This window comes from Prionailurus viverrinus, chromosome D4, assembly GCF_022837055.1.
Source record: "Prionailurus viverrinus isolate Anna chromosome D4, UM_Priviv_1.0, whole genome shotgun sequence".
Lineage (NCBI taxonomy): Eukaryota > Metazoa > Chordata > Mammalia > Carnivora > Felidae > Prionailurus > Prionailurus viverrinus.
In genome coordinates, this window is record NC_062573.1 from 6,479,901 (window position 1) to 6,505,476 (window position 25,576).

General features: G+C 41.4%; 2 protein-coding genes across 12 annotated transcripts in view; one reads left to right on the plus strand and one right to left on the minus strand.

Annotated features, from left to right (window-relative positions):
- Nucleotides 1–3,458, minus strand: part of MRRF (mitochondrial ribosome recycling factor) — a 52,937-nt gene extending 49,479 nt beyond the window's left edge. For 2 of the 10 annotated variants that reach the window (XM_047829612.1, XM_047829613.1), the window contains exon 1: nt 3,310–3,458. In XM_047829612.1, coding sequence (XP_047685568.1) covers nt 3,310–3,377 — 68 coding nt within the window. In that variant the 5' untranslated portion in view covers nt 3,378–3,458. Of the gene's footprint in view, nt 1–2,508; nt 2,942–2,995; nt 3,174–3,309 lie in introns of those variants that run through there. The other 8 variants (XM_047829617.1, XM_047829616.1, XM_047829615.1 and 5 more) reach the window with 6 other exon arrangements.
- Nucleotides 3,395–24,802, plus strand: RBM18 (RNA binding motif protein 18). Of its 2 annotated transcripts, none has more exons than XM_047829622.1 (6): nt 3,395–3,533; nt 6,391–6,519; nt 14,009–14,135; nt 17,355–17,441; nt 19,138–19,223; nt 22,761–24,802. In XM_047829622.1, exons 2-6 carry the CDS (start codon nt 6,407–6,409, stop codon nt 22,918–22,920), a joined length of 573 nt encoding a protein of 190 aa, XP_047685578.1. In that variant the 5' UTR covers nt 3,395–3,533; nt 6,391–6,406; the 3' UTR covers nt 22,921–24,802. The 2 variants fall into 2 exon arrangements, with proteins under 2 accessions (XP_047685578.1, XP_047685579.1); XM_047829623.1 differs by having other exon boundaries at nt 3,408–3,533; nt 6,401–6,519.
- Nucleotides 24,803–25,576: the final 774 nt, after the last annotated feature.

Genomic DNA, 25,576 nt, shown 5'->3' on the forward strand with positions numbered 1-25,576 from the left:
TAATAAATGCTAGCTACCATTATTATTATTTCTTAAAGGAAAAGCGAGTAAATCAAAGGCAAATAATTTCTCCTGATGGAGTTGTTTTTTTTTTTCTCTCCTGTTGGAATTTTTAATAGCAAGGGATGCTAGATGTCAGTGATTGACTGCATGAAATCAGTAAAAGCAAATCTAGATTTTAAAAAGTATCTTTCCTCTTCTTTAATTATTTTCAATAGCTACTATTAATTGAAGTCAGGCCTGGGCTGCTTGCTTTACCATGTCTAATCCTCCCAATAATGCCACAGAGAAAGTATAATAATCTCCATTTTACAGATGTAGAAACTGATGCTCAAAGAGACCATCGCTGTCCAAGGGCACGGAACTATTAGCTCTGCCCTATTTTGCCAAAACTGTTCAAAAATTTGGCTCTAAGTGAGGTTTCTATATCTAGGTTTTTCTAATATAGCCAATGCCTTACCCACACTTATATCCAAATATGGATGTATAATAATGTGTTTTGTTGTTGTTGTTTTTTTTAATCTACAGGGTTTCAATCTGGCTGCTCCATTTAAGACAGGTTTCCTGGTGTTCCTGTTGCAGGTCATAATACCAATCCACAAAGCAACAGGAAATCAAAATGGGTTAGAAATAAACAACCTTTGACAGAAAGCGCAGCACCCAAAAGCAGACCCAGTACATGTGAACCGGAAGACAACTCTATAAATAAACCACATTGCTGAAATGTTTTAGGCGTAGATTTTAATTGCACAGAAGTCAGGAAATTTCAAAGTAGAGGTTCAATAAAGGCAGTCCCTTGGGCCCTTTACCTTAAGGACATGCATATTAACAATTCAGCACAGAAGAGTTAGTCAAGGAAAGGAACTGTCACAGGAGCCCAGGTATTATCCAACAAAATTAACCTAAACTCAGAAAAAAATGTGAGAAAGTATTTGGGCTTTGGACAGTCTTGAAATGGAATCCCACACTTAGGAGCTGTGTGACCTTGCATAGATGTTTTTGCCTCTCTGAGCTACAGTTTCCACCCCATTTTTACTGCCGTGATATTACTGAGCCTTCAAAAAGATAATTGTAACAATAATAATGAAACAATTGCTAACATTTACAGAGTTACAACTATGTGCCAGAAACTATTCTAAACGCTGTATTGCATACATTAACTCATTTGAGCCTCATGATATCACTATGAAAAAAGGACTATTAGTATACCCATTCTATGGATGAAGAAACAAAGGCACAGATAACTTGCCCAAGATTAGATTTCAGGCAATCTAGCTCGAGTCTGTGCTCTTATCCAGTGTACTGTATACTATTACATATATGAAACGCTCAGCAATTATTGACGTTATTATTGAAATTGTTGGGAGTATATTTTAAATCTATTTGAGGCACATATTATTTTTCCAAAGTTAAGGTTCTCAAAACTTGACTTTGTGTTTTCTATAGAAGGTGCATTTTAATTTTGCAAAGAACTAGACGAGGGACACAAAGCCCTAGCTTATCTATTGTCCCAGCAACTTCTCACAATCCAGCTGTATATTAGCTTATAATATGTACATTTTTATAAACACGGATGTGGGTCCTCATTGTATATAAAGTACTTTCACATGTATTATCTGATAACCAAATTCATAATTACCACACACATTTTACAAATAAGCAAAATGATTTTTCATTTCCTTGAATATTCCTCCTGCTCCTGGGTCTTCAAACATAATGCTGAAGTTGAATCTGCTTGGAATGATCTTCCCCCATCTCTTTAATGAACTACCTCTCATTTTTCTTTCATATTTCAGCTTAAGCATCACTTTCTCAGAGGATGCCTTTCTTGGCTGTCTCCTCCAGTCCAACTTGGTCAAATGTCCTGTAGCCCACTTTCATCAACACCCTATACTTTTTTCATAGCACTTAAACAGTATCAGCTAATATCTGTGTAGTTATTTGATCACTGCCTACATCCCTCCCTGAGACTATAACCACCACAAAGACTGATCTCTGGTTCTCTTGTTCACTGCTGTACCTCCAGCATAGCACAGTCCCTGAATACAGAAGACACTGAATATGAGTGATGAATACATACATGAATGAAAGTCCGGTGCAAGATCTGGACTCTAAGCCTCAGATTGAAGGTCCTGGGTTCTACTTCCCAATAGTGCTTCGATCATCTCTTAGTCTCCCAGATTTTTCACATAGAGATAGTAGGGTATGCTCTCTAAATTCAGTGCCACACACAGGTATTTGCAGCAACTGACTACATAGTATCTGACTATTCACAGCATCATGACTATAGTATAGAATCATGTCCCTGATGTAACCAAAGGAGGATGACACACTTTAACAGGTAGAGAAAGAACTTTTGCCTAAGACCTAGAAGGTACAGATCCCAATATTCCTATCTCATCACTCCCTGCCAGCAATCCTCTTTAGATTCATAACCACCTGTATTACAAAAAGCATTTGTGGCAGCTCTCCAGTGACATGTGACTTGTACCAAACCACTTCTCCTACCTAGATTGTGTTTCGCCAGCTGCAAAATGAAGGGTCAGTTCAGGTTTTCATTCTTTCGAACTATAAAGCTCTCCAAGATTCTGGAAAATGCAGTAGAGTGCGGTGAAAGGAAAAAAGGCACCAAACTTAGAGAAGACCTGGGAAAGAGTCCTGGTTCTAGCACTTCCTAGATATGTGACCTCAGATAGATCACACTCCCTGGACCTCAATCTCCTAGGTAAAATGTAGATGACAGTACTATTTGTCAAGGTTACCAGGACGATCGAATGAGGTAAGGGCTGCAGAAACACTTTGTAACTAGACAACGGCTACTGAAATGGCAACTGTTTGCTGAGGGAAGGCACAGAGTAATGGTTAAAAGTTAAGGCTTTGTAATTTAAGCTCCATCCCTCACCAGCCGCATGACCCTGACAAAGTTATTTCTCTGAGCTTCCATTTCTTCATCTTGGGGCGGGAGGGGGGGGGGGGGGAGGGTAATAATACCTACCCCCGTGGGATAGTTCTGAACACTAAATGTTCCTGCCAGATAGTGGGCTACAAAGGAGGGGATGCTATTGAATAAGCACCCTCCCCTCCGCATCCTCGAAGTTCGCAGCTGAGGGGACGAGCCCCGCCCCCACCCCACGAAAATCTCGCGGAAGCGACAGGTCCCGCCCCCAGTCTTAAAGGTCAAGCCGGATTCGAATGGAACCGGTCAGGGTACGGTGATCAGACTCCTTCAGGTTCCCCAGAGATGCTTGAGTAGAGGTCTCTGGCACCCGGATCCAGCGCGCGCCTCGAGGCCGTGCAGAGGCCACTCACCAGCTATCGCCCAGGCTACTAGGAAAAGACACACGCGACCGCGGAGACGGCGGCGGCGCGGGCGCCATGACGTCACGGGGCGGCGCGGCGGCGCAGGCGTAGCGCGTCACCGACGGCCTGGCAGCGGGCGACGTTGAGGTGGACGCGCCTGGAGGGCCGTCGGGCTGCGGGGTCGGGACCTGTTTCTGGGGCATGAGCCGAGGGGACGACGCCGAGGCCACGAGGTGAGTCCCGCCGCGAGGCGCCCCTGCACCTGAGCGCCGGCCCCGCGAGGGGCTCGTAGAGGAGGCTGCCCTAGCAAGACGGCTTCTCAGGCCCCGCCCCGGATTGTCCCGCCGCTAGCCCGGAAATAACAATCCGAGACATGACCCATTGCATCTGGGAATTCGCGGCCAGGAATCGGGAAGCCGGGGTTCCAGGCTTGACCCTTCCATTACCCTTAGCTTTAGGGACAAGTGGCTTTGCTTCTCTGGACTTTATTCCCTGTAGGATTATTCTTGCCTTCCAGGCGGCTGCAGTTTGCGAGGATAGATGTAACAAGCGTTTTTTGTGAACTCTGTTAATCTAGGGGATTGTCGCCATTGCAAACCTAAAAGATTTTAATGGTCGCATGACATCTTGATCTTATTACGCTTTTACAAAAGGCCCAGTGCTAAACTGTCACAGATACTCTTATTCAAACCCCTCAACGACCCATGAGTTAGGGATAATTGTGCCCATTCTAGAAAGGAAGAAGAAAATGAGGTTCCAAGTGGAGCCCCGTTCATTCATTCAGTTAATATTGAGCACCAGGCAGTGTACTAAATGCTGTGAATGGAACTATGTCCAGGATAGGAAGGTCCTCCAGGAGCTTACATTCTGGTGAGGGAAACAGAAAATAGAATAGTAAATAACGTTGAACAAGCAGTATACAGAAAGAAAAGGTGGCTATGGCTCTACTCTTAGGAAAAGCTTTTCTGGAAAGACACTTAGCTAAAGTCACACAATAACTGGGTGCCAAAGCCAGGATTTGAATACAGATCTTTCGGCCCCATATCCCGCACTCTTGCCACTAAAACATGCTACCCTTTTGCCAAGTAGTAGTGGGTATTCCTGTTTTCAGACATGAGAAAATCCGAGAAGGTCCTATGATTGAAGTGTCATCGCAAATGTTGTCTCTTTTAGAGAGGCCTTCCCTCTCCACTGATGCTGAAGTAGTCCAACCCCAGTCTCCATGTCAGATCACCTTGCTAAATTGTGTTTGCAGCTCTGTCACTAATTATACCTTGTTTATTTATCTTGTGTTTGTGTTGTCCCGCCCCTCCTCCAAACCATGAGCATTCCAAGCACAGAGAGCTTATTTGTTCACTGCTTTGTCCTAGACAATGCCTAGAAATAGAAGCTCAGTTTTTCTTTTTGGAATGAATGAATGATCTGTAGGAAAATAGGAGGATAGGAAAGCACAGAGAATACAGAATGCTTCTCCTGGTCTGTTTCCACTCCTAGGATTCTGTTTCTGTGTGTTTCACCTTTCTCTCAGGAGGTAAGAGCAAGAACTACAAGCTTATTCATTTCTCTTTTTTCAGCACATAGCCATGGGCTTAGCAGTTAGCAGTTGCTTGTCACACTTTGTTGAACAGATTGAAGACGTGAGTGGGAAAGGTAGAATAATACCCTCACGTGAGGAGCTGGATAAACATGTTATTAACAATAACTTAGCGCCCACTGTGTACCAGACTTCATGGGCTATGCTGAGATGAATAAGAGGTAATGGCAGTGACCAGTGTATGTCATCTGCTGTTTTTAAGACCGTTCCTACAAGCACTACCCTCTGAGGCACTTTGGGTTACATAGTATCTGTTTCCTAGAGCAAGGAGTTGTAAAGTCTGGCACAGCCTGCCATCTTCCCAGCCCTTTTTTTCTTTCTCTACCACATGATATATTTGTTAAAGCTTTGCTTTACATCTGTCATCTCATTTTTGTCCTTCTCAGCACCCTTAAGTTACAAGCAGGGCAAGGTTTCATATGTAGAGATGAGGAAACAAGCTTAGAAAGAAGTGACTTCCAATGGAAATGCCAAAATTGGAAACCAGGTCTTCTGACACCAGCGTTTTTTCTCTTGCCACTACTGTCTCCATCATAACCCTCAGCCTCCTTTTTTGGTTGTGAGATGAGTCCTTTCCAGATCGAAGACTAGTGATAATTTAAGCTAACATTCATTGAAAACTCCTCAGGTGCCATACATTGTTCTTAATGCTTTGAGTGTGTTAACTCAGTGAATCTGCACTTTTGTGAGGGGTCATTCTCTTTTCAGATGAGGAAACTGAGGCACAAGTAGCTAAGTAACTTGCACAAGGTTACGCAGCTAGTAAACGGTGCAACTGGAATGACTTAGGAGGAAGTTAGTCTCTTCTCTGAGTCTCTTCCAAACTATTAAACATGATACTAGCAAACATTGATTGATTGCTTACTGTTGTTAGATGCAGTGTTTAATGATTTTTCATGCATTATCTTTAGTCTTCCCGACAGCCCTGTAAGATAAAAACTGTTATTTCCATTCATAGTGTATATGAGGGAACAGAGGCCTAGAATGTTCTGGCAATTCACCAAGTCACACAGCCTGCTTTCAAACCCAGTTCTGATTCCTAAATCTATAGCTTTAAATTTCCTGTATTGCCTCATCCATGAGGAAGAGACGTATAACTGCACTTTCCCACCCATCTCCCTCAGTGCCATTAAGACTCTCTTTCTGGTGGTTTCCAAGACTTATTTTGGGTGACAGTTTTTGAACTGGAGTATCATGTAGTAATAAAGACTTTGGCCTCCCGCCCAGTCAGCCTCTGGCTTCAAAAGAGGAAAACTTTAGTGTCTGCACGCAGAACCACACCCCTTTCACCTTAAATGGAAGCTCTTGCACTCTGGCTGCCAGAGGAGCTGTCCCAAGGGAATTGGTGCTGGGGCCCTGGTTGTGGAATAACTGAGGCCTTTGAAGAACTGCCCAGGGCTTGCCCTCCTTGAATAAATGTTTGTTGAATTGAATTTGAAGTCTCCTGTTCACACACTGCTGCTCCTCTCCTGCCTGAATGTTCACATTTTCTTTAGTATTTCATAGAGATTGATGGAAGCAGAAACCAAAACTCTTCCCCTGGAGAACGCATCCATCCTTTCAGAGGGTTCCCTACAGGAAGGGCACCGGTTATGGATTGGCAACCTGGACCCCAAGATCACAGAGTGAGTCTAAGTCATCTTAATTTGTTGCCTACAAAACTGGGATGTTTGTAGTGGTGGTGTTCAGAAGAATTTTCAAGAGATGTAGGATATATTTTCGCCCTTTTATTTATGTTTTAATTACCTTTGAAGGGTACATGCTTTTGTTATTAACCTGTTATGTTGACATTTTTCTTATATTTGGACTGTTCTGCAAGAACACAGACGTGGGTATTCTTTAAAACACATACTTCATTTTTCTTACTTGCCGAAGATGTTCTTTTTTTTTTCACCAATTTGAATCCTTGTACCCAGTGACTACAGGACATTATTTTCTAGAATCAAGCCACAGCATACTTCTATTTCTCAAAATGAGGGAACCAGCAGACGTCTCAGTACCTTCACCAACAGGCAGAGGGTACCGCTTGGCTGTAATTCATGTTAAGCAGCCATGGAACCATAGAAGGTCAGAGCTGGAAGGCATCTTAGAAATCACGTCAGCCTCTTTGGTTTTCATTCATTCACTAAATGGTATGGTGCCTAATGTGTGCCAAGTGCCTATTTGTGCCAAGTACCACACTAAGCAGTTTTCAGACTTTTTAAATCTGAGGAACCTTGTCTTAAAGTAATCAGAACCTGTTTATAAAATACAAGCTCAGAGCTGTGCTGATTAAAGTGGGGAAGAGGTCCCCCCAAAGCCTTTTGGCAACTGCCACCCTTTCTTTGGCAGTCAGTTAGAGGACTCCATGTTACAGGACTCCATGGAGCACACTTGAAAACCTCTGATAGGACCCAGGTCTCTTATCCTACAGTACAGGAAACTGAGATCCAAAACACAGAAGTGCCTTGCCCGGGGTAACACAACTAATTAAATTGTCCTGACTCCCCAATCTTTCCATTGTGGCCATTATAGTGGAAAGTACTTTCTTAGCAGGAGAGAATTAAGAGGTGTTTCCTTCCCCCAGTTGTTCAGTAGGTATAGGGCTGTAGTTGGTGGCAGGATGGTAAGGAGTGAATAGATCCAGCTGTGTGGGATCAGTGCTTAAAGCAGGCGTGGAATATGTCATCAGTCCTAAAAGGCAGTCCCTGTGGAATAGTGTTAAAGGCAAGGTGAGAGGAGACAAGAGAACCTGCTTACTTGAGTCTAGGATAAGAGGAGGTGTATATAGGATTGGGACTGGGAGAGAGGAAAGGGATGTGAACTAATGGGTCAGGATGGTAACACAAAGTTTAGTTCTTAATTCTGCTGAAGTTCAGATCAGCTAAATGAAATTAACTTTAGGTTCCTCTAGGAATTATGCCCTTTAACATATGTTGTCCCCATATTATGTTACTTTGGTCACTGGGGCCCTGGACTGTGGACTGTGCATTTATTTTGGTTCCCTTTATGGCTTATGGCTTTGAGGATGAATGAATGTGTGAATCAGCCCAGCCTCTCAATTATGAGTGTTGATCAGAGAAGCTGTTTCCATCATCTAAAGGCCAGGCTGTGAGGGGTTGCTCCCCAGAGTGGTTTCCATTCCCACCTCTGCTTCTCTGAATGGAAATCGGAACATGGAAACACTGTTCGTTGTTTTGGCTGCAACTCACCGTAATGAGACTCTTGTTCTGATTGTGTCCTGCTGCTTGATAGGAAAGTTCAAATGGGCATCTACCACCTCAGTTTATGTCAGAAGTTAAGAGTATATCCATGTTTTCTTCTGTTAGAGCATTAACAGAAACATTGAATCAAAACTTTCCCACTGGTATCTCTGCCCCTTTTATGTCAGGCCAAAGGTGGACATCATGGACTGAGCTGCAGATCAGGGCTTTGCGGGGCCTACCTGTGGCTTCCCCACTTCTGTGTCACCTGCTATTGTTTTTCTTCTATGGATTCCTTATCTCAAAACATTTTCTCTGCCAAACACACTGATTAAATAATAATAAATTTCTTTTTAAAGATATGACAGTCGTAGCTGTGGTTAGCATGAAACGCTGAGCGTTATCTCATTTAATTTACTTAATTATAGCAAAGAAACCTAGCATGTTAGTAAGGTAGGTCTTATGGAAATGTGTGATTTCCTTCCAAGTTTTTGAGTTACATAAACTTCTAGATCCTGTTCCTCTCAAGGTGGGTAATGATGGGCCTACATGAATTATTAAAATACAGTCATTTCCAGGCATTGTAGGATTGCATGTTGTATCTTACGTGAATATGGGTGCCTGGCTTATAGTTCAATCTCAGAAGGGATTTGAATCTAGATCTTTAAACTTCTAATGACTCATGGGGCAACTGGGTGGCTCAGTCAGCTGAGCGTCCCAACTCCATCTTGGCTCAGATCATGATCTCACAGTTAGTGGGATTTAGCCCCATGCCAGGCTCTGCGCTGACAGTGGGAGCCTGCTTAGGATTCTCTCTCTCCCTGCCCCCGCTAAACCCCGCAACTTGCACATGTGCTCGCTCACTCTCTCCTCTCTCAAAATAACTAAACTTTAATAAAAAATTAAACAAGGAAAAAAAATAAACTAATGATTCTTGAGAGAAGTTTGCAGAGCATCCTCCAGTTTTCATAATTAAACCCCACCCACAAATTGCTGCTAGTTCCTGCTGTTTCCCCTTTCAACACACTCTTATCTCTTTCCTGTACATACCCCTGCTCTTTACCATCCCTCTTCCTGATCTCTTATAAACTGATTTGAATGCCCCTCTTATACAGATGGCCTCTCACTTCTTGTTAGAAGACAATTTATAGTGTATATTTACTGTGATGAATGGTAACAGAGACAGTTTAAAAAAAAAAAAAAGACTTTTCCACTCAATTTTTCAGTTTTTTTGATAATTAATTCGAGTCATCTTATGTGTATGTGCTTATTACTAATCTGAGTCCTGATCAAGTTACATGGGACGCCCATCAGTCTCCTCTCAGAGGAATGTGTACTGCTAACTGACTGTCTAGCACTCTGATATCCTGCTTCACATTGGTTTGTGTTCAGTACTTTGTGGTTGCAGTACTCCCCATAGCATTCTTGGCTATGCTAGCTGCCAAGAATATCTGTATGACTAAATAGGTCGTAGAATTTAGATTTAAGGGAATGATGACGTATGATTTGTGGAGGTAGCAGGTTCCATTATTCTGATTCCTCCCAACTTCATTACACCTCATATTTCTCACCTACAAAGTGAGAATGTTCAACTAACAGGGTGAACATTTTTTCTGGCTCTAATATTGTATTAGTTCCTCTTATTTAAGCTCATGACAACCTTGTGAGGCAAGGAGAAAGATAATAGATAATATTTCCCCTGTTTTATAGGACAGGAAGAGTTAAGTGAGGTGACTCAGTATACTGAAATAGTTAGCCATGGACTAATTTCCCATCACCTAATTTAGTGCTCCTTGCTCAGATATTCTAATAGTCCATTTAACTGAACAAGCATAGCCTAAAGTGTCCTATTCTAAATTTTAAAATATAAGGACTTCTTTTAAATTGTCTTGGGACCCAGTCTAACCATAGGGTAAAAACAGTACTTCCAAATATCGTTGCTAGTGCCTGCAACAGAGAAGCCAAAAAAGTTAATGTCCTTAGACATTATCTATTTTCCACACTGTGGTTTCCTCTGAAAGGATTAATCCAGGCTTTCTTTTTCAAATATTAAATGTTTTGCATAGAAAGTCAAATCAATAGCCACTACGTAATTCATGAGGAGAAATACGAGAAGAAACAAAGCCAGCAAAAATTGTACAAGAAGGAGCATTCTAAATGGAAGGTGTAAGTGGAAATAAGAAAGAATGTGTGAGCAGACTATCAGGAGGACCTTTTTGACTAAAGGAAGGTTGAATACTAAATGAGGGTGAAAGCAGCAGTGGGATAGATGGAGTTCTATCAGATGCATACAGGGTCTTTAAAATTGACTCAGACAAGAAGTTTGAATTTGTTGTAGAAGAGACTTATTGGGGGTGTTAAGCAGGATGCTGACAACATGCAAGTGATGTTTTAGTGGAGAAATGAGACATCAGTATGCAGAGTGGGTTGGAGGAGCAAAGACTGATGCCAAAGATTAGCTAGGAAAGACTGCCAGAAACTAGGCCAATCTGTCACCCAGGTAGAGACCGTGAACTTGGAAGCCACTAGGTGAGTCTGAGAGATGAAGAACGTGATGGATGGAAGGGGAACAGGAGTTGAAGATGACCCTGATGTTTCTTGCCTAAGAAATGGAGAATCATGTCCACACTGACTGGTGGAATAGCTGGAAAGGGTATCAGGTTTGGAGGGGAGGTCATTCTGGGTTATACTAAGGAAACTTAAAAGCAGCGGAGAGCCATCCAGGTGGAAGTGTCCTTCTGAGGCCAACTTTCAGAGGTGAACTGGAATGCAAGAGGGGAGTACACGCATGAATGTGTGTTTAACCCTAAAGAAACCTGTGTCTCTCAGCTAATTCTTGTTTTTCCTTCATGATTCATGCTTTTCTTTTAATGCCTTGGTTTGCACGAATCAGCCTTTACTGTTTGCTACTTAAATTTGAAACACAGTGATACTATTTAATAGCATAGAACATGAAGACCCAGCAAACAGTAATTTCTATAAGTTTTAAAGAAAATTTTCTCTAAAACAAATTATGCATTTAAAACAGTCTTAAATATCATTTCATTGGCTTCCCATTGCCTACAGCATCAAATTAAAATTCCCTCACTAAGAACACCAACATCCTTCACAGTCTGTCCCCTGCCTGCCTTTCAGCTCATCTCTTAACTGCCCTACTCTTACTCTCTTCCAATGAAGCAGATTCCCTTTCGCCTTTATTTCTTTGCACATAATATTCAGTAACCACCATGTTCCTGCACAGTTGGGCCTCTTTGTGTGCTCATGTACATACATCTATGTGCAAGTATCATAGCATTTTACAGTTTTTTGATTGCATATCTCTATCTTCTAACCAGAATGTGAGGTCCTTGAAGGCCAGGACCTGGTTGTATTCATCTGGATGGTTCAAGTGCCTACTACGGTCTTTGACAAGTAGTAGGTGTCTAGGTGTCTATTTTAACATTTGCGTAGACTAATTACTTCTGTGCCACTAGGCAGGAAGGCCATTTTCAAGACCATTACAGAAAACACTAAGTTGCAGAAATATGTTGGGACTGGTGTACCAGCTCCTGAAAGTTGCAGGGCCCCACATTTCATGAAGTGAAGCAAGGCTCTGATGAGTCGTGAGCCCTCCCATACTTCAGCAGCACGTGAAAGTGCTTGCAGATGTGAAAGCAAGACTCTTCAGGCTTTTTTTCACTATCAGAGCTCACAGTCCCCATCTCCAGGAAGCAAAATAGTAAACATTTCATTCCTTTTGTTTCGGTGTTCCGATAATTTCAAGAAATTATCAAACAAGGAAAGAAATCCTGGAGAAGTTGAAAGACACAGACCTAAGCAGATGTTCCTGGAATCTTAAGGTCGCACTTCTCGGGCAGAACGTATTTGTTAGCTTTTCAAAGAGTAATCTGTTGGCTTTTTTTTTTTTTTTCTGAGTAAATTAAAATTCATTTCCTAGGAAATGCCGATCGCCTTACCTTCCTGCTTTTAAGCAGAATGGAGCTGATGAAAAGATGACCGCCCCACAGCAGCCCTTAGATTGTTTTTTAGAAAAACGGGTTTGACCCACCATTCATGGCAACTGGCACAGTATTGAGGTTTGAATGAGTATATTAAGTGGAAGATGCAGCTGTGAGTTAAAGACTCAGGGGAAGGGTGCTTGGCTGGCTCAGTCGGTGGAGCATGAGACTCTTGATCTTGGGGTTGCGAGTCTGAGCCCTACACTGGGCATAGAGATTACTTAAAAAAATAAAAACTAAGTTAAAAAAAAAAAAAAAAAAGACCCAGGGGAGACTCTTCCAGTCCATATCTGCCTGCACATTTGAGAGGCTCACCCTTGTTGTACCCCTACTCAAAAATCAAGTAAAACCAGAAATCTGTACTTGAGGTGTCTCCCTTTTCCTCTGGAGAATCCACGCCTACATCCTCCCTAGCAGTTGAGGTCTCCTGATGGGAGCTGAGAATTTGGAAACTAGGGAGTTACAGTTGCTTTCCCTTTCAAAACAGGTCTAAAGACCAGATTAATGTTCACAGTATGCCTTGGGATCCTTGCATCCTGCCCCAGTGCAAGACCTGTATTATGTCTTTCTTGCTCCGTTGTGTCAGGCACCTGATCCAGGATAATGGGCTTGCTTGTTGATGTACATTAGTATCAAATTTAGTATGTAGAGCTTATGATCCCCTTCGTATCTTTCTGCCTCCCAAAGAAGATTGTTACTCAAGAGTAAAATCTTGATGAGTTTCTCCTAGAAAACAATGTGAATATAAATGTGGCTGTAACGACAGCTCTACTGACTCCCTGTGGGGTAGAATTCCCAGTAATAACAGATTTAGCATGTGGGCTGATACCTTTTTAGTATCACAGGGACAGCATTGTTTAGAGAAAGCCTTGACTCCATTTGAATAGTGTGGAGGATGCCAGGAGGAAGGCCAAAGGAAAAGGAAACGGGAGAGCTGTTGGTTTGTCTCACCCTTACATCAGATGACAGGAAGTCGGAATTGAGATTGGCCACAGCAACCTGTTAAGGCCACATCTGTTTGAATAACTTAAAAGCTCTATAGAAACCAAATAAGTGTTAGAGAAAGGAATCCAAGAAGAGGATAAGGGGCACAATGGCAAGCAAGAGCTTGGGGTGAATCTCCTACCAGGAAAAAATGTCTTCCTGGGCCATCAATACTCTTTAATCGGCCGTGCTCCAAGGTATAAACTGTGTGAAAACAACTGAGGTTGATTAGTTATCCACAGCTGGGTGATTTATAGAACTGGCCAGGTTCTCCTGCCCTGTATGAGACCAGCCTCAGTCACACTCACACTGTGGTTCCACATTGTCCCTAACATTCAGTCACGTCAGGGATTGAAACTCACAGGCACGTATGGAAGTGCCGCTAGCTGTGGTTTGGTTTTTGGCAGAGTTTCTCACGAGTGCAATTCAGGGCTAATGATTAATTATGGAATCTATTACAGAAGTCTTCCAAAGTTGTTTTTTTGTTTGTGTGAATGTGTGTTACTTTATTTATTTTTGAGATAAGGTAGGCTTTGGCTTTTGGAGTGTGGGTATGTGTTCCTGATGGAGTTGTAGTTATTCACAAATGCTAGTTCATTGCCAAGAGATTAAAAATAAATAGATCGACACTATTTTTGAGCTTTTCTCCAAAAGAAAAACAAATGGTGCTTCTGGGCCAGACAGCTGTTTGTTAGGTGTGGTTTTTTGTTTGGTATTTTTGTGCTGGACAGACGCTTAGCCATGACAATTCTAGTTCCCATTCCAAATAGAGGCAAACAAGTCTGTTTGCCAAATAAACTAACGCAGCAGTTTGGGAGAAGGCAGGGGGGCGGGGGGGGGGGGGGGGGCAAGATTTTATCCTGGGGTAAATCATCTGCTTTTATCTCCCACTTCGGCCAGAGTGGCCATCCAAGTTCCCAGTGTACTCATGGGCTGTCCTTTCTCTACAGATACCACCTCCTCAAGCTCCTCCAGAAGTTTGGCACAGTGAAGCAGTTTGACTTCCTCTTTCACAAGTCTGGTGCTTTGGAGGGACAGCCTCGAGGGTACTGTTTTGTCAACTTCGAAACTAAGCAGGTAATGAAACCTCTCCCCTTTCACGGTGCTTCCCATACTCTCTTCCTTACTTAGTCCTCTCTCCCCGAGCACAAGTCACGGTGCCTTGTGGGCAAGAGCCGTGTTGGACTCACCCCTCTGTGCCTCGCCCTGAGTCCTAAAGGAGACCCTCGGTAAACGAACGGGTGAACAGCTTTCAAAATCGACCCTCCCCAGGCTCGCGGTCTGAGGCGGCTGACCTACTTTTCTGACCAGATGCTTTGGGGTGCCCACATTAAGCACATGGACATCCTCCTCCCTGTTCTGGTTTGTTTGTTCCTTTAGTGGCAGGCCAACAAAGCCTCCTTTTCTTTCAATAGTTTTGCCCCGTGGTGCAGAAGCCCTCCCTCTGTGTGGTGAGCCACCCACAAACTCTTTTATTTTGATTTCTTAAAAATGTACCCTTCTTCTCAGTGTCTCAGAACAAACGCGTACAGATTTGAATATATATGGAGGAAGAGAGCATTCAGCTTCAACCATGATATACACATGTATCTTCTTGCAGTAAAATTGTATCCTTTAAGTGGACGTGGCTTGATAAAGAAATAGAATTTGAACGTTATTAAATATAGAGATACTGGTTAGTATTCTTTATAACTTTAGTAGCCATATGGAAGGACATTGCCTGGTTATTGTTTCAATAATACTGTATTTGGATGTTTTTCTTGTTATAAAAGTAGTACATATTAATTACAGATGAAAATATAGATGACGTGACTTCCCTTATCAGCCCAGTACCCAGAAATAATTCTTGTTAATATTTAGTCTGGTTAATATTTAGTTTTCTTGTTACTATTTAGATCTTTCTAGTCTCTTCTTTCATTACATTCACACATGCGTACACACGTATAGAGCTTAGAGCACTCAAATAAGGTCATATCGTCCTGTTTACCGCTCAAAGTCTATTAAAAATTTTCTGTCCTCTACTACACATCCAGAAAACATTCTGTATCATGATACTGTGGTTTCACCAGTGTGGCTGTTTATATGTAAAAATTCACTGATGTAGGGGTGCCTGGGTGGCTCGGTCGGTTAAGCGTCCGACTTCGGCTCAGGTCATGATCTCACAGTCTGTGGGTTCGAGCCCCGCGTCGGACTCTGTGCTGACAACTCAGAGCCTGGAGCCTGTTTCAGATTCTGTGTCTCCCTCTCTCTGTGACCCTCCCCCGTTCATGCTCTGTCTCTCTCTGTCTCAAAAATAAATAAACGTTAAAAAAAAATTAAAAAAAAATTCACTGATGTAGATCTTTAATGTTTATATATTTTGTTGTATGTAACTCAACATCATTTTTGATGACCACACAGTATCTCATCGTAGGAGTGTATGGTAAGTTATTTGACTAATCCCCAGTTATTAGCTGTTTAGGTTGTCCCCAGTGATTCACAAGTGTAAACAGTATGCTAGTGAATATCTTCATACCTCTAGTTATTTTCACATTTACTGTATACATGGAAACTGAATGCTATCAACAAAGGCCACGCATATTTTTTCTTGATACGACTGCCAGTTGCCTTCAAGCAATGATGTATCTGTACGCTCTGAGACTATATGAGAGTGTCATTTGTCCTTATCGGTGCTGGGGGTGCTTTCCATCTCCTCTAACTTTTGCAAATGAGACAGGCACTAAGAGATACATTGCTATTCTAAATGAGGGAAGTGAAAAAAATGCTGCGTATGGTTAGCATTTTTAAATACTTTATTCTTCCTTAATGATAGAGTGTGATGAGCATTCTTACAGACAATTAAAATCAGTGGTCATGGTGGGGATAGATGGTGGTTTTAAAACACTGGACTACAAATTACAAAGCCTAGCTTCTATTGCTGGCTCTTTTATTTATGAACTTTGGGCAAGTCTCTTGACCTCTTTTGGCTCAGTTTTCATTTAAAAATGGGGATTAAAAATACCCTTCTTTGCTTACAGGAAGTTGAGAGAATAGATGAGGGTACATAGGAAAATACAGTTGGCATTTAATATTGTTGAATACACAAACTTTGAAATGACATACAAAGATAGGAAAAATTTTTTAAAACATTTATCTCCTTGCTGGCATTTTTAAAACATTTATCTCCTTACTACTGCCAATGCTGCAGAATTAATAGAGAATGCCATGTGAATTCTAATTCCCTAGATGAAACTAAAAAGGAGAATAAAATGTCTCTTATCTGTCTCTCTAACTGGTAAGTGAGGATGTCAGTGACTGTCCAATGGCTGACACATAGTGAACACTCAGGTGTTTGTTGACTGTCATGCTGGTGAGCTCTGGAGGAACAAGAGGATCATCAGTAAAACCAGACTGGAATGCCTGGTGGTATTACACTGCAGTGTCAGATCCACTCTTGTTCCTGCTCCGGTTCCTTAAGAGCTTCTTCACCCCCTGGTAGATGTGGGTTACACTTGGCTGAATGCCTCAGGGATACAAATGGGGCAGAGAAGGTCTGGCAGGATGGAAAAGTACGACCAGGCTTCCTGGGAATGTCCTAGAGTGACTCTTAATCCAGCTTCAGGAATTCCTTTTAACCTTGTTCCTCCTGTATCTGATGGGGAAAGGGTCAGGGAACTTTTGGCTCCCAAAACCAGGTGCATAGATTGGCTCACACAAATACCTTGCTCACAGGCTCTTTGACTCACTCCTGCTTTTTCCGGCCTAGTTTCCTTCACTCCCGTATCCTTTGAAGCCATTACTGTTTCTCACTTTGGATCCAGGGAGTGTAAGCCCTTGTCTGGGGTATAGTTCCGGTAGATTTCCTAGCACAGTGGGTCCTCGCAGACAGAAGTGTATAGAAAGGTATCCCCTGATAAGAACAACGCGCTGACAGTGGTTGAGTGCTTACCACGTGCTCCATGCTTTCTTTACATGCACTCTTCCTCCTCCCTCCAACCAGTGAGGAACACGTAGTAGTGTCCATGTTGTAGAGATGAAGAACCTAATATTCACAGAGCTTAAGGGAGGGACCTGCCAGCTATCCCACTGCCAGTAATTGGCAGAGCCAGGATTGGCGTTTCTGTTTGACCAACTTTATAAAACTCACACCCTTTCTGCTATCGTGCCTTTTTTTTTTTTTTTTTAATTTATTTAAATTGTAAATCCTTTGCCAGTTGTTTATCAGAAGCAGTCCGGTTGGAATCACAGCCTTCAAAGCTGGTGAGGCCCTATGAGGCACATGAATTTTTGACTAACATCTGTCCCTTTCCTGCACAGGAAGCGGAACAAGCCATCCAGTGTCTCAATGGCAAGCTGGCTCTGTCTAAGAAGCTGGTGGTGCGATGGGCACATGCTCAAGTCAAGGTAAGCCTGCTGGGCTAGAAAGACCACACCAAGCTCACCCTAAGGAGTTTTCCAAAAGACCGTTGTCCACTTACCCGTTTGCATCCCAGCCTCTTCACATCTGGAGCAGGCATACTTTGGTCTCCTACTTGTACTTACCATGTGTGTTGCCAGATTTTTCTTTTGAGAAACATCTCAGGAGGGATTAAGTTCCTTCATTGTTTCTCTCCACATACCCACAGATTCTGTTTTTGATTGATTTTTCCATGTGGCTGATGTGTATACTCAGACCTCTATCATGTTTTTGGTGGGGGTTGTTCTTTGGAGGAAAAAATGCATTTATTTTTAAAATTAGTTGCTTTAGGCATTATTAGACTGTTCCCAGCCTCTCCATTCTGTGGAGAGTTTGAATATGTTTATTCTAAACGCTTGAGAAATGGGTAGTTTGTATGAGTGCTTAAATTCCTGGCATCTCATCACTCCGGAGAGTTTGAGAGTTATTTGTGGGACTTTGCAGGGTCTGAATTGTCTCCAAGGCCCTAGAAGTGGCAAATGGCCTTGTTCATCTTTATAGTTGGTCTCTTGGAAAAATGCACTGGAAAAGATAATTACCATTAAAAAAAAAAGAAGAAGAAAAAAAAGAATGGCATTCTGTGTTACCTGGCACAAAGGTAGAGAAGGATGTGGACCAGAGCAATCCCAAGAGTTGAGTCGCTTCCTTCGTGGTGGGGTGTTGACAGACCTGCCTGCAACAAGATCCGTAGCGGTTAAAATTAGAGCTCCGGTCTTTAGCTATAGGAGCACGGCTTTTGATCAGAGACCCCCTACCCATCAAGCTTCCCAGTAAAGAGTCACAGAAATTAAACTTTGGAGCTGGGTGTCCAGACTGAAGAACAGAGCTCCAACACTTTGTATCCTTCTGAGTATCTCAGGTAATCACAGAGCCTTCTCAATTTCTAGGACACATTGCCTTAAACATAGAAACAACGGGGAGAATTACCAAATGCTTTTTTACTCAAAAGAAAATCAAGTCTCATTTGCCAGACTGGCTGTCATTTTCTCATTCTGTGTCTCATTGAAAAGACACGCAAGAGAAATCATCCTCTGTTCCCATCTTTCGTTTAAGAATCTCTGTGCCTTGCAGTTCTCTTCTCCTCTAAGTCTTTGACCAGAGGGCCTGATTGCTCTTTAATATTTAATTTACTTTTTACAAGGGCGTATAATTATCTGACATCAAATTAAACTGTTCTTTTGCTATAGGATGTTTTCTGTATCCGTGGCTGGAAGCTTTTATTGCTACTTTTCTTCTCCACTCAGACCTGTTGAGAGTTGAATGTTATGCTTGGTACTTGGCAGAAATCTAGCAAAATTTTAAAGTGTTTTGAATAAAGCAAAATAAATACTGTAAGAGGACGTAAGAGGGGACTCCTATTGTGTATTTGTACCATCTGTGAATTTGAAAGTTGAAGTTCTCTCCCTACCAAATGAGGCAGACTAGTGGCTAGATAGGAAGCTTCTTTTAAACTTCTTTTTCTAAATTTGTAGCTTTTAGGCCAAACCTGTGTGGGGTTTTGCATAGGTTCTAAATGTAAAGCAGTCCGAAGATTGTCTAGAAATATGCCAACGGTACACTGATGGGGTTGGAGTTTTTGAACTTATGCACTAGAGTAAAGGGCTGGTTTTTGTTCAAGTGAAGTGATTTCCCTTTTTCTTTCAGAGATATGATCATAACAAGAATGATAAGATCCTTCCTATCAGTCTTGAGCCGTCCTCCAGCACTGAGCCCACTCAGTCTAACCTGAGGTAAGATGGGGTAAGGTCACAAACGAGAATTCGAGAGCGTGAGCCCCTGCTTCGTTCCAAGCCTTCATTCGTACTTCAGTGGACCCTTAGACTCTTAGTTTGTAATAGAACCTGTCAACTTCTGACATTTGGAGAGATGTGTTCAGTTAATCTCTAGAACGCGTAATAGCCTCTCCCCCCATACCCCCAAGATCACGGACTTACAGAATTCATTCACTCAAAAACAGCTGCCTATACCTGCCGCGTACCAGTCATTGTGCTTGGCGCAGGAATACGCAGGCACGGTCAGACAGTCCTTAAGCTGAAAACAAGCATTTTAATGAGGGCTTGAGTCTTGCTGGCTTTGTCATTATACGTATGCTAATTCCTCCCCAGCCGTGAATTCCTTTCTGCAGAGTGTTAGTGTGCAGCTCGTTCATTCTCTGGGCCACTTCAGCGACTGTAGCTGTGTTGGTTCTAGTGTGCACAAACTGTCAGTTACTTCTTTGGAGTTAATTCAAAACAGAAGGAATGAAGAGAGTTGGGTGGAGAAAGGGGAAGTTAAGTGGATGGTTGAGCAGAAGTAGAGGGTTTTTGTTGTTTGGGTTTTTTTTGTTGTTTTTTTTTCCCCCTGCATTATAGCCTGGGGAGAAATTTTAACAATAACAATAGCCAGGATTTATTGAGTTTACTATAAAGCAGGCACTGTGCTGAACACTTCACATGCCATATGTCACTTAATTATAAAAATGCCGGTAAAAATACTGTAACACTCATTTTATTTCAGAGGAAACTGACACTCAGCAAGGTAAAATATCTTGGTCAAGATGGCACAGGTAGCAAATAACAGATTCCAGAGTCAAAGCTAGGTCTACTGGACTTCAAAATTCAGTAAATTAATTTTATAGTTACTAATTTAATGTCATTGCTTTATATATTTACAATATTACTACACTTAAAATATTTAATACTTAATATTTGGTAAATTATATTTTTTATATTATAACATTTAATATAATATATTTAATATGTCGATGACAAATATTAAATATAATAGTTAATATAATTGATATTTCTTAATTTTGTCCTCTTTTACTATTTTGTGCTCCCAGAAATTAAAAAAAAAAAAGAAAAAGTATGATGACTCTTGTAGGTTCACTGGGAACCCTATCCACTATGCCGTTTTCCCCATAAAGTTTGAATCTCCATGATCACAACTCAGTTTTCATGGAGGTTTTTATAAATCTAACTCCTGTTGGGAGGAGACCACTGCATTAATGTCTGCTGTCCTCTGTTACAATGAACATGTCTTTAATTTTATTTTCAGTGTTTGCGTCTATACTAAACAGCCTAGTGTTTTCCATTTATTTTGTTATCCAGAGAACCTCAGCTTACATCTTTCTATTAACATCTATACCTAATTAGAGAAGGTTGCTTTTTGGTGACTCCTACTGAACAAACAGCTGGTTATCCCACTAATGGAGAGGAGAAGGTGCTGGAATGCATCTTGGTAATACCTTGGTGTTCTTTTTTATTGTAACCTAGGGTTTTAATTTTACATTGACCATGTAAAGTTATGAGTATATAGGAACAGATGTACACTTTTTGAGGATTTCTGAAAGACCATTGTATACATCCCCTTCCAGGTTTCTGTCTCCCTGACTATAGATCACTGACCGCTTTGCAAATGGAAAGGAAACCAGGGGTCATAGAATATCCACTGCCTGAGTGCTTTGCATTCTGGTCCAGGGATGGCAATGACCTCCATCAAAGAGAATTCCTCCCAACGTGGGCAGTGTCTCCTCACCCCTTCTCTCTGATACAGGGCTGTGCAGCTCCCAACCTGATGGAGAGGAAGGAGCAGGGGTTTGGGTGATAACAAACTGGGTTTGAATCCTGGCCGTGCAGTCTGTTAGCTGTGTGACCCCTGGGCAAGTTACTACCTCCCTGCATTTCTTTATCTATAAAACATGGATGTTATCACAAGGATTAGAAACAATATCAGTAAAACTCTGGGCACAGTGCCTGGCTCATTGTAACTCCATAAATGGTTGAATTTATAAACACACATTTATTAGTAAAAAGAGATTTTGTAGGATTTCCAAGGTGTTTCTTCCATTATTACTCAGTGATTCAAAAAATGGTACAATGTAGTAGTTAATAGCATGGGCTCTTGAATCCAATTATGTTCAAATCTCCACTGCTTACTAGCTAAATAATATTGGGCAAGTTAACCTTTCTGTGCCTCAGTTTTTTCATCTGCAAAATGAGTATAACCCACCTTATAATGTTTTTGATCTTACACGAATTTTTTTTCCAATTTTTTTTTTTTTTAACCATGGTGAAAGGCATATAAAATGGCATTTGCCATCTTAACCATTTTTTTTTTTTAAACTCTATTTGACCTAGTCTTGGTCTACTTTTTTTTTTTTTTTTTTTTTTTTAAGTTTATTTATTTTGAGAGACAGCAGAGGAGGGACAGAGAGAGAGGGAGAAAGAGAATCCCAGGCCGGAGCTGCAGGGCTCGAACTCACAAACCATGAGATCATAACCTGAGCTGAAACCAAGGGTCAGACACTTAACCGACTGCACCACCCAGGCACCCCACCATCTAAACCATTTGAAGTGTACAATTCAGTGATTCTAAATACATTTGTAATGTTGTACAACCATTACCACCATCATTCCCCATAATTCTTTTCATCTTGTAGAACTGAAACCCTATATCCATCAAGTAATAACTTCCCATTCCCACCTCCCCCAAGCTCCTGGAAACCACCGTGCCACTTTCTGCCTCTGATTTTGATTAGTCTAAGTACCTTATACAAGTGTAATCATCCCATATTTGTCTTTTTGTGACAAGCTTATTTCACTTAGCATAATGTCCTCGTGGTTCATCCATGTTTTGGCATTATGTCAGAATTCCCTTCCTTTTAAAAGCTGAATAATATTCCAAAATGTGATCTAATACCACATTTTGTTTATTCATTCATACAAGACCCTGCTTTCAATTTCTCTATGAATTATTTGAGTGCCTACTATTTGCCAGGCCCTACAGTGTCAAACAGTGTGTGTGTCTGAAGATTAAATGTAGCCATATGTGATGTACTCCTAACAGTGTCTGGGTTTTTGGTAAAAATTTAATAGATGGTTCAGGTTTGATCGTTTCTGTTTCTGTTTTTGTTTTTTAACGTTTCTTTATTTTGAGAGAGAGTGCGTGCGAGGGAAGGAGGGGTGGGGATTGGGGAGAGAATCCCAAGCAGGCTCCACACTGTCAGCGTAGAGCCCCATCGCACAGCTTGAACTCACAAACCACGAGATCACGCGTGACTTGAGCCAAAATCATTGGACACTCAACTGACTAAGCCACCGAGGCAGCCCTGATCTTTTTCTTAAAATGTTATTGTGTGTGTGTTTTATGTGAAATATTCGCATATTCATATTTGAGTATCTTGTTGCTTCTCTGATCCGCCAAAAAAGACACAAGGAAGATAAAGTATGCGAGTATTTTCAGAATGCACTCAGGCCCGCTCTGATCCTCTGCTGTCCTTTTTCCAGTGTCACTGCTAAGATAAAAGCCATTGAAGCCAAGCTGAAAATGATGGCAGAAAATCCTGACGCAGAGTATCCAGCAGCACCTGTTTATTCCTACTTTAAGCCTCCAGATAAAAAAAGGACTACTCCTTATTCTAGAACAGCTTGGAAGTCTCGAAGATGATGGTTATGAATTATTGTAGCAGCAAAAGCCAATTGGTCTTCACACCTGAAATCCTCTGCCTTTGTACTTTGTAGATGTGAATGGTACTACCCAACAGAGCACAATCACTGTTAATGTTTGGTAGCGTAACATTTTTGGATGTTCTCATGGATGTTTCTTCCCTGAAGTATGCGTGGAATTGAGCGTCATCCAGAATAAATAGGATTGTATCCAAAATTGTGATTGGAACATTGGGATGCTCTAGTTGGCTGGTGTGTTTGGATTTGTAACTCCAGAAACATTATATAGTATGCCAGAGAGAAAGGCAGACATAAAAAATACCATTTAAATCCGGAAACTAAATCTATTAACATCCATCTTTTTGAAGGAAAAAAAAAGAAGTGGAGCATTTTTCTATGCTCAAACGTCCTTACAAGATAAAGAAAAAGTAAGAGAGAGGGAGGGAAGTGAGAAACTTTGAATCATGTTGAGAACCGTTGTTCCAGAATTTATTATGGAAATCCATCCCTCCAACTAGACTAAAAAAGAAAAAGTTCTTGGCAAAAGGGAGCCGATTCTTTGAACAAAAGTTGTGGTAATCTGTTTAAGAATTATGGTTCTTGTTTCAAAATCTTGTTAGGAAAACACAGTGTACATCTTTAAGTTGTTCGCGTCAACAAAACCGTAGAATCAGATCCAGCATTTGATACCACAACGAAGTTCTGTTCGGAAACCCAGCTTTGACTCTTGAGTGATCATTTTTTAAAAATCTAAATAATTCTGCCTTCTACATGCCAAATGTTGTTATTAACGTGGGACTTTTACAATTGCGCATATTGCATGAGATTGTTTTTTATAGCATGAGTATGTTCTATTTGGAATTGTATCATGGTCAGTCTAAATAGGAAAGCAAACTTTCTCTGAAAATCTAAACATTGCTATATCGATCTCTGTCAAGGATACTATTTATTAATAATTATGTAGGGGTCTGAGTAGGAGAAATTGAACTGTCTTGTGCCGGGTGAGGAGGGGACACGCGGTGGACGCAGGAAGTCCGCAGAGCAGGCCATGCTCTGGCACCAAGATTGCAATGAGCTCATGATTTGTGTCGTTCTTAAAGGCTGGAAAGACCGCATGACTTTAAAATGATTCTTCCTTTGTAAAACATACTCTCTGGCTCGGGTAGGTTTTCCCAGTTTGAGTATTTTGAATGCAACAACGGAGAGAGAAAAATAAACGAATGGATCTGGGAGTGTGTTTCTGTCAGCGGTTTTGGTCCTCTTGGTGCCGGGTTGATGGGACTGTTGCATTGGGCGGCACCTTTGCATCTTTACCAGGTAAATGGTCTTAATCCCTAGTGATGACAGATGCATTACCATCCTCGGCCCTAGCAAGAGGAAGCTTTCGTTCTAGGAATTCAAGTCTTCCTGTGAGCATAGGTGAGTTTATGACACTTGAACCAAATCTTGAGCATAGTGAGGTTTCAAAGTTCATAGAACTGGTTCAGAGAAAACTCTCATCCCCTTCCCCAAGGTCAATCTTTTTAGATATCTTTAGATATTAAATACTTTCTGCATTTATTAGCTCTGTCTGCGATGCAAGTAACTCTCCTTCCATTTGGGGGATAGTTCAGAGAGGCGGGACCATCATCTCCCATTTTTCTGGTGACTTCTTAGATTACAGAATTCACCATTTTATCTTTAACGTCCTCAAAGGGTTATGGTGGAGTAGGACTTACTTAATGCAAAATAGTCTATTTTTAATAGGAACTTAGAAAATACATAACTTTGAATTATCTAGAGTTGTTTCCTTTAGAAACCAGAGCTATTTATTTGTATTTAAAGCAATGTTCATTATTTGTACGGATTCTTAATTCCTCTGTGTGAATAAATGCAAGACAGTGTCTGCGTGGCTGTGTCTCTTGTTTATTTTCTAGCATAAAGACTACAGTTTTCTGGTAGGCTCGTTTCCCTGCGAGCCTTGGGCCAGGGTGTCCAGGTAGGGTGTGTTTTCTAAGTGCCTTCTCTCCAGCAGAAGGTTCTGGCTAGAGGTGAACCTCAAAGACCATTCTCTCCACCCGTATGCCTCCCTTACTTCTGTTGTTAGAGATGAGGAGAGTGGTTCTCACAGCAAACATACCCATGTGAAAAGAAGCCACAAGTGGAAGTCCCTGAAAGTATCACACTGTGTTTGGTCCTTCCTTCAGAGTAGAGGTTTCAGAGAATAACTGTGTCCTAAATATGCTGAAAGCAGTCTGGTGAAAGGTTTGTAAAATACAGGTGTTAACTTGGTCGACGCGTTTGAAATTACAAGAGTGAAGAATTGAGGGAAATATTCAGGAAAGAGGTGTGAGCTATATCCTTAATCTCAGCTCCTATTTTGTCAAATGCAAAACATAACTCTAGCCAGTTGATTTTCTGTAATTGGTATCTCAGTGTTGGGAAAGAGGATTACACAGGGGCAAGTTTTTCAAAGCATGTCAAAAATCAACAGCAAAAGTTTTTTAAAACCAAATATTCTAGAGCCCTGTCCCTTGTTTATTAAGGTAGATACAGTTAATTTCTGAATCAGCAAATAGATTGGTAATTGTATTATACTATGTGTAAAAGGAACAGGGTTTATTATTGCCTTATAAATTGAATGTTAAATATTTCTTACATGGGATCACTGTGTTCCT